The sequence below is a fragment of the Ascaphus truei genome, chromosome 12 (assembly GCF_040206685.1).
Source record: "Ascaphus truei isolate aAscTru1 chromosome 12, aAscTru1.hap1, whole genome shotgun sequence".
NCBI classification, from domain to species: Eukaryota; Metazoa; Chordata; class Amphibia; order Anura; family Ascaphidae; genus Ascaphus; species Ascaphus truei.
This window is the reverse complement of record NC_134494.1, coordinates 15,419,975-15,438,754: the sequence shown is the minus strand read 5'-3', so window position 1 is coordinate 15,438,754 and position 18,780 is coordinate 15,419,975. Positions and strand designations below refer to the sequence as shown.

At 47.4% G+C, this 18,780-nt stretch overlaps 1 protein-coding gene across 6 annotated transcripts in view; it reads left to right on the top strand.

Moving 5' to 3' along the window:
* The window catches only part of LMNTD2 (lamin tail domain containing 2), a 73,812-nt gene that overhangs the window by 51,024 nt on the left and 4,008 nt on the right, over positions 1–18,780 (top strand). For 4 of the 6 annotated variants that reach the window (XM_075566788.1, XM_075566787.1, XM_075566786.1 and 1 more), the window contains 3 exons: positions 4,868–4,989; positions 5,346–5,455; positions 8,116–8,174. In XM_075566788.1, the coding sequence (XP_075422903.1) occupies positions 4,868–4,989; positions 5,346–5,455; positions 8,116–8,174 (291 nt within the window). Of the gene's footprint in view, positions 1–4,867; positions 4,990–5,345; positions 5,456–8,115; positions 8,175–12,519; positions 13,159–18,780 lie in introns of those variants that run through there. The other 2 variants (XM_075566785.1, XM_075566789.1) reach the window with 2 other exon arrangements.

The window sequence follows — 18,780 nt, the reverse complement described above, 5'->3', positions numbered from 1 at the left end:
ATATAACCTCTCCCTATAACCGCTCTTTATAACTCGTACCGTACTATTGCACTATATAACGTCTCCCTATTACCGCTCTTTATAACTCGTACCGTACTATTGCACTATATAACGTCTCCCTATTACCGCTCTTTATAACTCGTACCGTACTATTGCACTATATAACCTCTCCCTATAACCGCTCTTTATAACTCGTACCGTACTATTGCACTATATAACCTCTCCCTATAACCGCTCTTTATAACTCGTACCGTACTATTGCACTATATAACCTCTCCCTATAACCGCTCTTTGTAACTCGTACCTTACTATTGCACTATATAACCTCTCCCTATAACCGCTCTTTATAACTCGTACCGTACTATTGCACTATATAACCTCTCCCTATAACCGCTCTTTATAACTCGTACCGTACTATTGCACTATATAACCTCTCCCTATAACCGCTCTTTATAACTCGTACCGTACTATTGCACTATATAACCTCTCCCTATAACCGCTCTTTATAACTCGTACCGTACTATTGCACTATATAACCTCTCCCTATAACCGCTCTTTATAACTCGTACCGTACTATTGCACTATATAACCTCTCCCTATAACCGCTCTTTATAACTCGTACCGTACTATTGCACTATATAACCTCTCCCTATAACCACTCCCTATAACTCGTACCGTACTATTGCACTATATATCCTCTCCCTATAACCGCTCTTTATAACTCGTACCGTACTATTGCACTATATAACCTCTCCCTATAACCGCTCTTTATAACTCGTACCGTACTATTGCACTATATAACCTCTCCCTATAACCGCTCTTTATAACTCGTACCGTACTATTGCACTATATAACCTCTCCCTATAACCGCTCTTTATAACTCGTACAGTACTATTGCACTATATAACCTCTCCCTATAACCGCTCTTTATAACTCGTTCCGTACTATTGCACTATATAACCTCTCCCTATAACCGCTCTTTATAACTCGTACAGTACTATTGCACTATATAACCTCTCCCTATAACCGCACTTTATATCTCGTACCGTACTATTGCACTATATAACCTCTCCCTATAACCGCTCTTTCTAACTCGTACCGTACTATTGCACTATATAACCTCTCCCTATAACCGCTCTTTATAACTCGTACAGTACTATTGCACTATATAACCTCTCCCTATAACCGCTCTTTATAACTCGTACCGTACTATTGCATTATATATAACCTCTCCCTATAACCGCTCTTTATAACTCGTACCATACTATTGCACTATATAACCTCTCCCTATAACCGCTCTTTATAACTCGTACCGTACTATTGCACTATATAACCACTCCCTATAACCGCTCTTTCTAACTCGTACCGTACTATTGCACTATATAACCTCTCCCTATAACCGCTCTTTATAACTCGTACAGTACTATTGCACTATATAACCTCTCCCTATAACCGCTCTTTCTAACTCGTACCGTACTATTGCACTATATAACCTCTCCCTATAACCGCTCTTTCTAACTCGTACCGTACTATTGCACTATATAACCTCTCCCTATAACCGCTCTTTATAACTCGTACCGTACTATTGCACTATATAACCTCTCCCTATAACCGCTCTTTATAACTCGTACCGTACTATTGCACTATATAACCTCTCCCTATAACCGCTCTTTATAACTCGTACCGTACTATTGCACTATATAACCTCTCCCTATAACCGCTCTTTATAACTCGTACCGTACTATTGCACTATATAACCACTCCTTATAACCGCTCTTTATAACTCGTACCGTACTATTGCACTATATAACCTCTCCCTATAACCGCTCTTTATAGCTCGTACCGTACTATTGCACTATATAACCTCTCCCTATAACCGCTCTTTATAACTCGTACCGTACTATTGCACTATATAACCTCTCCCTATAACCGCTCTTTATAACTCGTACCGTACTATTGCACTATATAACCACTCCCTATAACCGCTCTTTATAACTCGTACTGTACTATTGCACTATATAACCTCTCCCTATGACCGCTCTTTATAACTCGTACCGTACTATTGCACTATATAACCTCTCCCTATAACCGCTCTTTATAACTCGTACCGTACTATTGCACTATATAACCACTCCCTATAACCGCTCTTTCTAACTCGTACCGTACTATTGCACTATATAACCTCTCCCTATAACCGCTCTTTATAACTCGTACAGTACTATTGCACTATATAACCTCTCCCTATAACCGCTCTTTCTAACTCGTACCGTACTATTGCACTATATAACCTCTCCCTATAACCGCTCTTTATAACTCGTACCGTACTATTGCACTATATAACCTCTCCCTATAACCGCTCTTTATAACTCGTACCGTACTATTGCACTATATAACCACTCCCTATAACCGCTCTTTATAACTCGTACCGTACTATTGCACTATATAACCTCTCCCTATAACCGCTCTTTATAACTCGTACCGTACTATTGCACTATATAACCTCTCCCTCTAACCGCTTTTTATAACTCACACCGTACTATTGCACTATATAACCACTCCCTATAACCGCTCTTTATAACTCGTACTGTACTATTGCACTATATAACTGAGCCTTTTCCTGAGTATCTGGAGTCAAGTGGACACATTTTCTTGGTCTTCTCTGCCATCTTGTGGACAAAAGGTAAACTCCAATAACAATTGAAACTGCCTAAATAATATAAATTGGGTATCTTGATGCATTTAAATAACCCCTCCCTATAACTCCTCCTATTGCCCCATATAACCTCTCCCTATAACTCCTCCTATTGTTCCATATAACCCCTCTTGTAACTCCTCCTATTGCTCCATATAACCGCTTCCTATAACTCCTCCTATTGCACCATATAACCTCTCCCTATAACTCCTCCTATTGCTCCATATAACATCTCCCTATAACTCCTCCTATTGCCCCATATAACCTCTCCCTATAACGCCTCCTATTGCTCCATTTAACCCCTCCCTATAACTCCACCTATTGCCCCATATAACCTCTCCCTATAACTCCTCCTATTGCTGCATATAACCGCTCCCTATAACTCCGCCTATTGCTCCATATAACCGCTCCCTATAACTCCTCCTATTGCTGCATATAACCGCTCCCTATAACTCCTCCTATTGCTCCATATAACCTCTCCCTATAACTCCTCCTATTGCTCCATATAACCCCTTATAACTCCTCCTATTGCTCCATATAACCCCTTATAACTCCTCCTATTGCTCCATATAACCCCTTATAACTCCTCCTATTGCTCCATATAACCTCTCCTATTGCTCCATATAACCCCTCCCTATAACTCCACCTATTGCCCCATATAACCTCTCCCTATAACTCCTCCTATTGCTGCATATAACCGCTCCCTATAACTCCTCCTATTACTCCATATAACCTCTCCCTATAACCCCTCCTATTGCTCCATATAACCTCTCCCTATAACTCCTCCTATTGCTCCATATAACCCCTTATAACTCCTCCTATTGCTCCATATAACCCCTTATAACTCCTCCTATTGCTCCATATAACCTCTCCTATTGCTCCATATAACCCCTCCCTATAACTCCACCTATTGCCCCATATAACCTCCCTATAACTCCTCCTATTGCTGCATATAACCGCTCCCTATAACTCCTCCTATTGCTCCATATAACCTCTCCCTATAACTCCTCCTATTGCTCCATATAACCCCTCCCTATAACTCCACCTATTGCCCCATATAACCTCCCTATAACTCCTCCTATTGCTGCATATAACCGCTCCCTATAACTCCTCCTATTGCTCCATATAACCTCTCCCTATAACTCCTCCTATTGCTCCATATAACCGCTCCCTATAACTCCTCCTATTGCTCCATATAACCTCTCCCTATAACTCCTCCTATTGCTCCATATAACCGCTCCCTATAACTCATCCTATTGCTCCATATAACCCCTCCCTATAACTCCTCCTATTGCTCCATATAACCCCTCCCTATAACTCCTCCTATTGTCCCATATAACCGTTCCCTATAACTCCTCCTATTGCTGCATATAACCTCTCCCTATAACTCCTCCTATTGTCCCATATAACCGTTCCCTATAACTCCTCCTATTGCTCCATATAACCGCTCCCTATAACCTCTCCCTATAACTCCTCCTATTGACATTCTATAAATCCCGAGCCGGTGCACACCGGGGAGTGAAGACGTTGATCAGGGTTGCCACCTTCTCATAGATAATAACCGGGGACTTTTTCTTTCCAGGTTTTTATTTATATATTTGACTTTCTTACCTTCTCCGACGGCGTCTCCCCCTGCATGGCCCAGTCAAGATATCTCCGCAACTTCAAATGCGGCGCCATGCCAATGGGACAACCTATGACGTCACGGCACCATGACAACAGGACGCCCCGCAGCGCTGAGTTACAGCGACAACGTGACGTTGCATGACGTCCCGTTATCATGGCCACGCGATGCAATTTGACGTTGCGGAGGCTTCTTGACAGGACCATGGAAGGGATGATGCTTCCACCACCCCAATCTGCCGCTGGAGGTAAGAGCCGAGGTCCCGCACCAAACATCGCAGCCGGTCCTGCAGTAACCTGGAGATTTAATATCTCAACCCGTAGCCCGGAGATACCTAGCCGAAACCCCGTAGTCTCCGAGTCAAACCCGGAGGGGTGGCAGCCATGACGTTGATACACTGATGAATCGAGACTCAAGATGATAATTACGCTATTCGTGTAAAATCTGGTTCAAACTAGACACAAAACCCCATTGCACAGCTGAAGAATGCTTAAAGGTATGGGACATTTAGGAGAAATGTTTGTGTCTTATGCTAATTCCTCTGTCTTTAGCCTGTGGCTTTTTACAGAGCAGTTCACTCACCCCCACCAGCTGCCACAGGAAACCCGACCGTATCCCTACTCCAGGAAGGCGTGAGGAGGCCAATAGAGTCCCCAGATATTGATCTGAACAGGTAATGAGATCCGTAACAACGACCCGTTAAGTCCCTTGCTACAGTTTCTAAAGAAGATAGTGGCATCATGCTCTTTGACATCTGTTTTGTTTTCATGGGTCTGTTTTTCAGGGCTTGGTATCTCAGAAATGGGATATGGCTCAAACAAGGGAGCGAATAATAATAAAAAAAATACATCTGTTTGTGAATCAAGCAGTGCAGATTAGTACTTTAAAACATCCAATGGCATGGTGTGGAGACTGATTCAGGGAGCTAGTTCACTAATGTTGGCTGCTATGTTAAATTCTTTTATGTTCTTTAAGAATGTGTGTTTGAAAGTTTTTAATGGTTTTTCATCTTTCTTTGTTTTAACGCAGGAATCGCTGTGTCTCAGCCCCCCGAAACTTAAACTGCAAGGAGTCCCATACCATGTCATACAGATCTGGGGTCAGACAGAGACCCCCACTAACCCCCAGGTTTTTGCCAGGTACGGAGTCTGATTTTAGTCTTAATTTATCGGTCTCATATTTTACACTCTGTTGAATGTCTTTAATACATCATATCTTTTCTATATATAATAATTACTCATTAGGTTTCAGCATATAAATATACTTTTATTGTCTGAAGTTATTACTTACATATAGCAGATATATGGCAACTCACATCAAATATCTCATATGCTTTTCTAAGATGTATGTTATCTGTCCTTCTCTCTGCTTGAAACGTCCCTTCCTGTTGAATTCCTCTACTTGTGTTATCCTGCTGTGTCTAAGCTAGCTGACGTAAGTTTATTTATGTAAAGAAAACAACATACCTCAGCATTATATTCTGAATCTAATCTCTGAATAGGGTATTACCATGTCTCTGGCATATCGTATGAATAGCATTTTTACAGATATGAATTCAGTCATAGGTAGCCCATGACAACAGTCTGTAATAAATCCAATTCACTTATTGATGTCAGATACAGTATATTCTCAACAGCTCTTGTAATATTATCTACTGCAAATCTATATTTGAAACTAGCCACATTCCTTTACTTCTCAGATATCCTTATTTTCACCAGCAGCTGTAACATTTTCTCTTACACACACTATTCATAGTTAGGGGGAGATACAATTTCTTACACATTCACTAGGTCTGTCAGTCCAACGTAAGACCAAAGTGACCTAATAACAGAATATAGTGAAATTTTTAATGTGTTAAAGCAGTGGTTCCCAATCTGTGCGCCGTGGCTTGCCTAAAGGGGCTCCGTGATTATCCCTCCCCACCATCCCTCCGATTATCCCTCCCTAATGCCGTCCGGTCCGCAGGGGATTGGCTGCAGGTCAGAGGAAGCCGGGGGCGGGGCTTCAGCTTTGTGCAGAGCACACGGTGAGTGTGTGTGTCTGTCTTCCCGCTCCTGGCTCCTCTGTCTGCTGGTGGCTGCGCGGTGTGTGACCCCCCTTCTGCCCCGGGTCCCAGCCAGGGGTGATAGGAGGTGGTAGCGGGGGTGCCCGTCGGGGGGGGGGGAGAGTTGTACATTTGCGTGTCCTGGCGCTCCCTTCCCCACGTCCCCTAAGCGCGGGGGCGAGCAGTGGTGGTGAGCGGTCACTGGTGACCGGTGGGTGCAGGGGGAGGCGGGGAGCCGCCTGCACGGATCGCCTGCCTTTCCTCCCTCCCCTCTCCCCTCCAGTCACTAACATCCGTCGCTGCCTCTGCTCTCCACTGTGTGTGTATCAGTGTGTGTATCAGTGTGTGTGTGTGTATCAGTGTGTGTATCAGTGTGTGTGTGTGTATCAGTGTGTGTATCAGTGTGTGTGTGTGTGTGTGTATCAGTGTGTGTGTGTATATCAGTGTGTGTGTGCATCAGTGGGTGTGGGTGGGTGTGTTTGTATCTGTGTGTGTGTATCAGTGTGTCTGAGTGTGTGTGTCTGAGAGAGAGGGAGAGAGTGTCTGAGAGAGAGGGAGAGAGTGTCTGAGAGAGAGGGAGAGAGTGTCTGAGAGAGAGGGAGAGAGTGTCTGAGAGAGAGGGAGAGAGTGTCTGAGAGAGAGGGAGAGAGTGTCTGAGAGAGAGGGAGAGAGTGTCTGAGAGAGAGAGTGTCTGAGAGAGAGAGTGTCTGAGAGAGAGAGTGTCTGAGAGAGAGAGTGTCTGAGAGAGAGAGTGTCTGAGAGAGAGAGTGTCTGAGAGAGAGAGTGTCTGAGAGAGAGAGTGTCTGAGAGAGAGAGTGTCTGAGAGAGAGTGTGTGTCTGAGAGAGTGTGTGTCTGAGAGAGTGTGTGTCTGAGAGAGTGCGTGTCTGAGAGAGTGCGTGTCTGAGAGAGTGCGTGTCTGAGAGAGTGCGTGTCTGAGAGAGTGCGTGTCTGAGAGAGTGCGTGTCTGAGAGAGTGCGTGTCTGAGAGAGTGCGTGTCTGAGAGAGAGCGTGTCTGAGAGAGAGAGCGAGAGTCAGAGAGCGAGAGTCAGAGAGCGAGAGTCAGAGAGCGAGAGTCAGAGAGCGAGAGTCAGAGAGCGAGAGTCTGAGAGAGAAAGTCTGAGAGAGAGAGTCAGAGAGAGAGAGAGTCAGAGAGAGAGAGAGACAGAGAGAGAGAGTCAGTCAGAGAGTCAGTCAGAGAGTCAGTCAGAGAGAGCGAGGGAGAGTCAGAGCGAGAGCGAGTCAGAGCGAGTCAGAGCGAGTCAGAGCGAGTCAGAGCGAGTCAGAGCGAGAGCGAGTCATAGCTAGAGCGAGTCAGAGTCAGAGCGAGTCAGAGCGAGAGAGAGTGAGTGTCAGAGAGAGAGAGTGAGTGTCAGAGAGAGAGAGTGTCAGAGATGTTAGGTAGTATATACAACTTTGTTTTCACTTTGGGCGCCGTGGAAAAATCCTGATCGCCTTTGGGAGCCTTGAACCGAAAAAGTTTGGGAACCACTGTGTTAAAGGGTCAATCCCACATTGGAGCAAAGAGACCTAATGACAGTGACATGTTTAATTGGTTAAAAGTTCAACTCAATATAGGACCAAATTGACCCAATAACCGTGACATGTTTAATGGGTTAAAGGGGCAGTCCCATGTAGGCACAAAATGACCTACAGTATTGACATTTTTAATGGTCCTACTATCGTTTGGTCATATCTGCTCTATGTACTTTATAAATAGGTCATTCTTTATAGTGATATTATGCTTCTCCTTGCAGGCTGGACGCACAGAGCATCCTCTCCCACCTCAGTACTGTGCTCCGTTACCTGTTACCCAGTAAGCAAGGGTCAATCCCACTGTTTGTAACCAATATATGTATGTATGTGTAACTGTAACGGACGTGCTCACCACAAACCTGGACCGGACCGCGGGGCTGAGGTGGGGGAAGATATACACCGACCTTAGACCACGAAGCCTGATCCGGGTTGCGAATTCCGTGGTCGTACGTAGCAGGGTCGGGACTGGAGAAGGCAGGATAATCCGTGGACAAGCCGGGGTCAGGATAGGAGAAGGCTGGGTAAACAATATCCATGCTGGGGTTTGGCAACAGGACGCTTGGGAGCAGATTTGCAGCAGGGAGCAGATTTGCAGCAGGTAACAACGATGCAGGCCTCTACAAGGAGAATATGCAGCAGGTATCCGGAAGCACCGATGCAGGCCTCTGCAGGAGAGAATAGGGGATCCAGTGCGTCAGCACAGAACAGCACCCCCTAGCCGGGTACAGCTGAGAGTAGTGGAGACCACCGGGAGCAGGAGATTGCAGCAGGTAACAACGATGCAGGCCTCTACAAGGAGAATATGCAGCAGGTATCCGGAAGCACCGATGCAGGCCTCTGCAGGAGAGAATAGGGGATCCAGTGCGTCAGCACATAACAGCACCCCCTAGCCGGGTACAGCTGTGAGTAGTGGAGACCACCGGGAGCAGGAGATTGCAGCAGGTAACAACGATGCAGGCCTCTACAAGGAGAATATGCAGCAGGTATCCGGAAGCACCGATACAGGCCTCTGCAGGAGAGAAAACAGAACAGGTACTGCAGACAGGACAGAAACACTGAGGCTTCAGTGTAACCGCGGCCGCGTGGTGGAGTCTGCCAGTAACTGAGAACTAAGACCAGGAGGCCAGGCAGGCCCAACACAGGCTGTGGCAAACACAGTTACTAGAAGGTCTATGACCAGCAACTTCCTGGTGGGCGGGGCAGGAGTTAAGTAGAACAGACAGCCAATGAGAGAGAGCTGCACAGGAGGCAGCCTGAAGCAGGCTGCAGTACAATAGCAGAAGCAGGTGATTCTGATTGCAGGTACAAGGGAAGGTTTTCCTACAAGCTGCAAGGTTCTGTAAGGACAAGGTTTCAGCAAAACCCAGGAGCGGATTCCTTACAGTAACACCCCTTCCCCCGGCCAATAGAAGAGGGGCCACACCCAAAGTGTCCCAATGTCTCTATAGTGGTGTAGGTGATGCTGAGCGGTTCTTTTAACTTCATTCTCACGGTGCTGGAATTCGGGCAGGGGTGGTATGGTGAGCAATAACAGAGGGTGCCAGGAACTTTTCTGTAATTTATATAGAATATCTTCTTCCTTAGGGATGCTCAGATAGCATCTCCCCAAAGAGGTACACATCTTGCTTTAAGAATTGGGTCGGCCATGGGGCGTGCGACTGCACGGCAGAATTTTGAGCCGACAAAATCATTTTATACGGCCGCGTCATGTGAAGGGGTTCAGCCAATGAGGGCGAATCAGCCTTCGTGACGTCACGGCCACACCTCCCCATCAGAGTGCAGGGATCGCTCGAGCGACAAGCGCGCGACGCCATGCGCTCCGTACTATAAGCGATGCCTTAGGAGTACCTATCCAGTCCTTCTTGTGGGTGGAGCACGGCCAGAGCCATAAAGAGGGGTCCTATCTTTAGGAGTGACACTTCCCTAGCTGCAAAACATCACAGCGATCCTAACACTGCGCACATGTAGTTACAGACTGACATGACTTACTTGCTGAGATCCCCCTCACTCTGGGTCCACTGAGATCTGAACTAGAATGTTCCCAGCCCCTTCTTATATATCCCATAGTGACATCACTAGTCACTATGACTACTAGGGGACAGGTAACGTTTCTACAGTGTATCAGTGCTCAGTGACTGGGCACTTTCTGAAAGGTGGGTGTGGCTGTCTGTCCAGCAACTTCACCTAAGGCTGCGTCCATACCCCCCGTCTCGCAGATGGCGCGAACAAAAGCCCGTACCTCTATGGGGAAGGCCATAGAGAGCGCGATGAAGCGCGACGACGCTTGCGATTTTGGAGGAGACATATAATTGGTCGTGCGACGGGCAGGTCACGTGTGCGGTTCAGCCAATGAGGGCGGACCGGTCGCTTGACGTTATGGGTACGCCCCCGTCGCTTCTCCCCTCCCCATCCCAAAGGCCACGGATCGCTTCTGGGGCGCCTACTATATCTGCGGCCTAAGGGAATAGGAGTCTGTTACACTATCTTAACCACTTCTAGAAACCATTACCCCAATAAAATAACACAGAATACCCCCAAGGGTTCTACATATGTATGTATATTTCTATAGCGCCATCCATGTGCATAGCACATCACAGCAGTAATACACGTGCCATAATAATATAACACATAATGGGAATAAGCGCTTCAGACATAAAAGTAACATTAGGAAAAGGAGTCCCTGCCCCAAAGAGCTTACAATCTAATATATCATCGCTGTAGAAGTAAAAGTCATTAACAACATTATTTCAGTACTGAGGAAAAGACAACTAAATATTATTTTTGACATTATTTCAAAATCATACTTAATGATGCGTTTTATGTTTTGGTAACTCTGAACTGTGACTAAATAGACCCTTCTTCTGTACATGCAAACTGGGTGAAGTCCTAATATCAGGGCGAAACGCGTAGGGTGGAGGCTTAAAAATATACCAATAAGCTCTCCCTATCCCCAGAATTGTTATACTTCGATCTCCAGTTATAGTATTAGTCTTTGCTTTGGACATTACTCCTTGTTGCTCCGGCACGAACACAAGCTGAGTGACGTCACGCTCGCTATCTCGCGAGACTCGAGGGGCAACACAGGAGAACTGGAAGGCAGCTGCAGACGGATCTGTTACAGCACGCAGACTCTTGGCGTTCCATGTGGTGACAAGGCAGACCGCCACACAGAATAGCAGGAAGGAGAGGATGTTATGTATCCTACATGCCTAAATCATCTGCTACTTTAGATTTCATCTATAAGATATCAGCCACTGTCTCCAGTCTAAGTTATGCTCAATTTTATTATTATATAGCAATATTTGCGCCTGTGTTTCTTTTTATATATATATATATATATATATATATATATATATATATATATATAAAGCAGAAAATAGCCGTGTTAGTCCAGTTGCGATAGTGCAGATTAAATGAGTTCGTCAGTATTCGGTGATACCTTTTTTATTGAACTAACAATTTATGTCATAGGACAAGCTTTCGAGAGTTCTCCTCTCTTCTTCAGGTCAAGCAATACAATGTGACCAAGGTTGCTACATTGGGGAAACCAGCCAAAAACTACAAGGAAGAATGAATATGCACAGACACTCTATACTCCATCACGAAGAAGGAAGATACTGCTCACCTGTGGGACATCACTTTTCACAACCAGATCCTTCCATAAATGATCTAAAAATCAAAATCCTCAATTGAATGTTTAAAAGCACCCAAGAACGGAAAACATTTGAACTCAGAATGATAAGACTCTTTGACACCAAAACCAAAGGACTTAATGCGTACATGGGTTTTCTCACACCCTATCAAAATTGCTTGTAATTATCCTGCTTGCCTCTATTCTTATCCACACTTTCTCTCCCCCCCAGTATCCCTCCCCCTCCCCACCTTTCTTTGACACTATCCCCTGGCTTCAAACACTTAACACCCTACCTTATCTACAGTAAATATCTGTTGGTTTTTTTCCCCCTCTCTCCACACTGTTTTAGCCATAGATTCCTTTGTATATCAGTATTGCTTGACCTGAAGAAGAGAGGATAACTCTCGAAAGCTTGTCCTATGACATAAATTGTTAGTCCAATAAAAAAGGTATCACCGAATACTGAAGAACTAATTTATTCTGCACTATATAAATATATATATATATATATATATAATATATATATATATTGTGACAAACGCCCCTCTTTTGTAGTGCTGACGTCTGTCTGGGTTCTTCCCGACACAGTCTTCTAGGGTTAATTATACAACAAACAGGATCATGCAAAGTATTATGCTGCTTAACTCAGGCTTCTGCCTGCTTTATTTTCATCCAAGTAAGGTACTGCAGCTTTAACATGTGAGGGTTAGAGGTACTCAGATACTTTCATTCAGCAGTTCACATATTTCAGTGTTACACTATTTCCCACACTGTTATTTCAAGAAATAAAACCAAAATCATATAAGCAAAATCCTATCCCTTTCAGGGATCTAACTACACATCAGAATCAGTCTCTCTAACAGCTGCTGGCCAACTAAACTGGTTCCCCAGCTTAAAACAATGCTCTCTCATTTAGGGTCACAAGATACGGCACAGTCTTTTAGCAACAGCAGTAACCATTTGTTTTTTCTTATCTGCTTGTGGTGTCCAGGCAAATCCTCTGGTACTGTGATACGTGGAGGGGCCGTCAACCCCGATACTGGATGCAGGGGAGCAGCGACACCCCCAGCCCCCAGGCTCTAAGGAGAGAGAGTGAAATGCAAAACCTCTCTGCTCTAAATACCTGTGCATGTGATTAGAAGAGCAGGTGAGGGAGAACTAGAGCCATTGTAATCTGTGGTCTGGATTTTCCATCCAGCTGCCTGAGTTAATGTGAAGCTGTGGAACGGATCATTTTTAGCTATTCCTGCACTTTCTGACCTAAAATGGGGCAGAAAGCTGCCTAACATCTTTGAACTATGTCACAATATATATATATTTCTCAAACCGTTGTATGTATATCTCCCTGTCTGTACTGTGTTCCCTGTCCCTAGGGGCAATCACATTGGACCTTTGGCCCGTCACTCCGCCTCAGGCCAATGAGATGGCTTCCTTGGCCCGCCCGCCCCCGCACACCTCTTATTGGCCCGAGGCAGAGTGACGGGCCAAAGGAGAGAGAGACACACACTCACACACACAAACACGCGCCGCCACCTCCCGTTCAGGTAAGTCACATTACTGCGCTTCCCGCCTCAACTGATGGCCCCAGTAACTCACCTATTTCAGCCGCGCAACCTCGCGCCTCAGGCCAGGACCCAGGCCCATACATGGCGCTTCCTGCCGCCGCCTGCACGCGCCTCAATCAGCCGGACGACACATCGGGGGACCAAGCAATCGCCCGGGGGGGGAGGAAAGAGTCACGGGGAACGGGGGAGCGAGCCCCGAGTCAAGGGGAACGGGGGAGCGAGCCCCGAGTCATGGGGAACGGGGGGAAGGCGAAGAGCGAGTCACGGGGAACGGGGGGGCGAAGAGCGAGTCACGGGGAATGGGGGGGGGGGGGGCGAAGAGCGAGTCACGGGGAACGGGGGGCGAAGAGCGAGTCACGGGGAACGGGGGGCGAAGAGCGAGCCCCGAGCCATCGGGGAACCAAGAAGGGGGATGGGCCAGCCGCCGAGCCAGCGGGGGGACGGACGCCCGGACGGGGGGGGGGCATGCGGATACATAAATTATGACAATACATATGCCCCCTGCTCTCCACTCCCCTTTCCCCCCTTTCCCACTCCCCTTTCCCCCCCCACTCCCCTTTCCTCCCCCCTTCCCCCCTTCCCCCCCATCCCCTTTCCCCCTCCCCTTTCCCCCCCTCCCCTTTACCCCCCTCCCCTTTACCCCCCTCCCCTTTACCCCCCTCCCCTTTCCCCCCCCCTCCGCTCCCCATTTCCCCCCCTCTGCTCCCCTTTCCCCCCCCTCCGCTCCCCTTTCCCCCCCTCCGCTCCCCTTTCCCCCCTCTCTCCGCTCCCCTTTCCCCCCCCTCCGCTCCCCTTTCCCCCCCTCCGCTCCCCTTTCCCCCCATTCCGCTCCCCTTTCCCCCCATTCCGCTCCCCTTTCCCCCCCCTCCGCTCCCCTTTCCCCCCCTCCGCTCCCCTTTCCCCCCCTCCGCTCCCCTTTCCCCCCCTCCGCTCCCCTTTCCCCCCATTCCGCTCCCCTTTCCCCCCCCTCCGCTCCCCTTTCCCCCCATTCCGCTCCCCTTTCCCCCCATTCCGCTCCCCTTTCCCCCCCCCTCCGCTCCCCTTTCCCACCCCCTCCGCTCCCCTTTCCCCCCATTCCGCTCCCCTTTCCCCCCCCTCCGCTCCCCTTTCCCCCCCCTCCGCTCCCCTTTCCCCCCCCTCCGCTCCCCTTTCCCCCCCCTCCGCTCCCCTTTCCCCCCCCTCCACTCCCCTTTCCCCCCCCTCCACTCCCCTTTCCCCCCCGCTCCCCTTTCCCCCCCTCCGCTCCCCTTTCACCCCCCTTCCCTCCCTTCCACCCCCCTTCCACCCCTTCCCCCTCCCACCCTTCCACCCCTTCCCCCCCTCCTCCAACCCTTCCACCCCTCACCCCCTTCTCCACCCCTTCCACCTCTCCTGCCCGCCTTCCCGCTTCCCCACCCCAGCCTTCCCGCCTCTGCTTTCGCGCCCTCCCGCCTCTGCCTTTCACCCGCCCTTACTCCGGCCGCCTCTGCCTTTCACCCACCGCCTCACAGCCGCTGCATGCACTCAACAGACATCCGCCACACTCGACACATACCTGCCGCCACACACACCTGATGCCTCCCGCCCCTACGCACCGACATCACTGACCCACCGCCTCACACCCTAGCAGAACCCCCACTCACAGACAGCACTCACAACCCACGCGCCACCTGCCGCCTCACACCCTAGCAGGACACACGCCTCACATTTTTACATCTGTTATGTCACCAAAATATACATTGTACTGTGGTGTGTTTACAATAAACCATTTTTAAACAACATCGTATTACATTTTATTCCATCTTTCTTTTCAACATTATTATCCAACCTTTCCAACAAATACTCACCTATTACACGATTTATAAATAATACTACCTATTACGCATTTACATTCCGGGCAACGCCGGGTCTCTCAGCTAGTATATATATATATATATATATATCCAAAAGAGGTCACTGGCACTCCTAGGAATATAGGTATAAGAGCGGTGCTTGGCCCATAAATATGAATAATGCATGTACAGGCAGTCCTCGGTTATCCGACACAATGCGTTACTCAAAATGGCGTTGTAAAGCGAAACGTTGTTAAGTGAAACACGTTTTCCCATAGGAACACTGTTTAAATGAAAGGTTCCGTTCCTGAAGGCATTTTTAACACTAAAATACACCAAATATTTTATGCAGGCAATAAGCTATACAGCACACACATAAATTATATAGTGTATATACTGTATTATATATATAATATAACATAATAAATAACATATTATATAGTATTATATAATATTATATAGTATTATATTATATATATACGCTCTTACGACGCTTTGCAACGTTGTTTATGTGAATGTGTATATATATACACACATACACAACGTTGCAAAGCATCGTAAGAGCGTTGGATAAGCCATTTTGGCATTGTAAAAATGAATATAGGTATGCATTGCATAGCGTTGGATAAGCCATTCGTTGTAAAGCGAAGCGTTGTAAAACGAGGACTGCCTGTAATCACCAGCAAAGTGATAAAAAAAGACAGCACTCACCAGGTAAAAAACAAATAAACTGTATTCAGAGTGTTCACACAAATTCCAACGTTTCGCATGTACACAAGCCCTTGAGAAAGATCCCTTGAAGAGGATCGAAACGTTGGAATTTGTGTGAAGACTCTGAATACAGTTTATTTCGACTTTACCTGGTGAGTGCTGTCTTTTTTATCACCTTGCTGGTGATTACATGCATTATATATATATATATGCCAAATATTAGATGTAAGATCAATAGTAAATGATATTCAAAAAATAGGAGGTGACACATTGTGTGCTCGTTTGCATTTCATTTCCCAGAATCCCTTGCTGCAGTGGAAGTGCTGTGGGCTGGGCGATAATGGTGAAAGGCAGGGTTGCAGACCTATTTAAGACATGCAAATGAGCACACAGTAATATTTCCATTTGATATATATATATATAAGGGTGCATGTGTTGCGTGTGTAAAACTCATTAGCGCCGGGGACTTAGCTTTTTGTATTTTTGTGTGTAAAAATGTGGTGTGTTGCAGCGGGACTGACGTGTTATCCCATTTGTTATAACGCACAAACTAATACAATGCAGTGTGTTACATTTGTATGTATATGGTGCATATATGTTGTGCGTATATATGTATAGAATGCATGCATAGTATGTGTGGAGCACTGTATGTGTGATTGGGACATTTATAGTGTTTCTTTATGCTGTGTGAATCTGGTCTTTGCGTAGTATGTGTGTGTTTGTTGTGCGTTTGTACATGTATGTTTTTTGTCTATGATGCATGTATCTGCTCTGTGTGTGCGGGGTGTCTGGTGCATGCCTTCTTGGTGCGTGTCTGTATGTACAGTATGGTGCGTGTATTTGGTGTGTGCGGGGTGTCTGGTGCATGCCTTCGTGGTGCGTGTCTGTATGTACAGTATGGTGTGTGTATCTGGTGTGTGCGGGGTGTCTGGTGCATGCCTTTGTGGTGCGTGTATCTGGTGTGTGTGCGGGGTGTCTGGTGCATGCCTTTGTGGTGCGTGTATCTGGTGTGTGCGGGGTGTCTGGTGCATGCCTTCGTGGTGCGTGTATCTGGTGTGTGCGGGGTGTCTGGTGCATGCCTTCGTGGTGCGTGTATCTGGTGTGTGCGGGGTGTCTGGTGCATGCCTTCGTGGTGCGTGTCTGTATGTACAGTATGGTGCGTGTATCTGGTATTGTATTGTATGTCTTTATTTATATAGTGCCATAAATGTACATAGCGCTTCACAGTAATAATACATGTGGTAATCAAATAAATAACAGATAATGTAAATAACAGATTATGGGAAGAAGTGCTTCAGACATAAAAGTAACATTAAGGAAGAGGAATCCCTGCCCCGAGGAGCTTACAGTCTAATTGGTAGGTAGGGAGAACGTACAGAGACAGTAGGAGGGAGTTCTGGTAAGTGCGTCTGCAGGGGGCCAAGCTTTATGTGTCATGTGTTCAGAATGTTCACAGTGCTATTCGTATGCTTCTTTAAGCAAGTGTGTCTTAAGGTGGGTCTTAAAGGTGGATAGAGAGGGTGCTAGTCGGGTACTGAGGGGAAGGGCATTCCAGAGGTGTGGGGCAGTCAGTGAAAAGGGTTTAAGGTGGGAGAGGGCTTTAGATACAAAGGGGGTAGAAAGAAGACATCCTTGAGAAGAACGCAAGATGTGTGTGCGGGTTGTCTGGTGCATGCCTTCGTGGTGCGTGTCTGTATGCTCAGTATGGTGCGTGTATCTGGTGTGTGCGTGGTGTCTGGTGCATGCGTTCGTGGTTCGTGTATCTGGTGTGTGTGGGGTGTCTGGTGCATAACTTTGTGGTGCGTGTCTGTATGTACAGTATGGTGTGTGTATCTGGTGTGTGCGGGGTGTCTGGTGCATGCCTTCGTGGTGCGTGTCTGTAAGAACAGTATGGTGTGTGTTTCGGGGTGTCTGGTGCATGCCTACGTGGTGTATGTCTAAGTACAGTATGGTGTGTGCGGGGTGTCTGGTGCACGCCTTCGTGGTGTGTGTCTGTATGTACAGTATGCTGTGTATCTAGTGTGTGCGGGGTGTCTGGTGCACGCCTTCGTGGTGCGTGTCTGTATGTACAGTATGGTGTGTGCGGGGTGCCTGGTGCATGCCTTCGTGGTGTGTGTCTGTATGTACAGTATGCTGTGTATCTAGTGTGTGCGGGGTGCCTGGTGCATGCCTTCGTGGTGCGTGTCTGTATGTACAGTATGGTGTGTGCGGGGTGCCTGGTGCATGCCTTCGTGGTGTGTGTCTGTATGTACAGTATGCTGTGTATCTAGTGTGTGCGGGGTGTCTGGTGCATGCCTTCGTGGTGCGTGTCTGTATGTACAGTATGGTGTGTGCGGGGTGTCTGGTGCATGCCTTCGTGGTGTTTGTCTGTATGTACAGTATGCTGTGTATCTAGTGTGTGCGGGGTGTCTGGTGCATGCCTTCGTGGTGTGTGTCTGTATGTACAGTATGGTGTGTGCGGGGTGTCTGGTGCATGCCTTCGTGGTGTGTGTCTGTATGTACAGTATGCTGTGTATCTAGTGTGTGCGGGGTGTCTGGTGCATGCCTTCGTGGTGTGTGTGTGTAAGTACATAATGGTGTGTGCGGGGTGTCTGGTGCATGCCTTCGTGGTGCGTGTCTGTATGTACAGTATGGTGTGTGCGGTGTGTCTGGTGCATGCCTTCGTGGTGTGTGTCTGTATGTACAGTATGCTGTGTATCTAGTGTGTGCGGGGTGTCTGGTGCATGCCTTCGTGGTGCGTGTCTGTATGTACAGTATGGTGTGTGCGGGGTGTCTGGTGCATGCCTTCGTGGTGTTTGTCTGTATGTACAGTATGCTGTGTATCTAGTGTGTGCGGGGTGTCTGGTGCATGCCTTCGTGGTGTGTGTCTGTATGTACAGTATGGTGTGTGCGGGGTGTCTGGTGCATGCCTTCGTGGTGTGTGTCTGTATGTACAGTATGCTGTGTATCTAGTGTGTGCGGGGTGTCTGGTGCATGCCTTCGTGGTGTGTGTGTGTGTAAGTACATAATGGTGTGTGCGGGGTGCCTGGTGCATGCCTTCGTGGTGTGTGTGAGTAAGTACAGAATGGTGTGTGCGGGGTGTCTGGTGCATGCCTTCATGGTGCATGTCTGTATGTACAGTATGGTGTGTATCTAGTGTGTGCGGGGTGTCTGGTGCATGCCTTC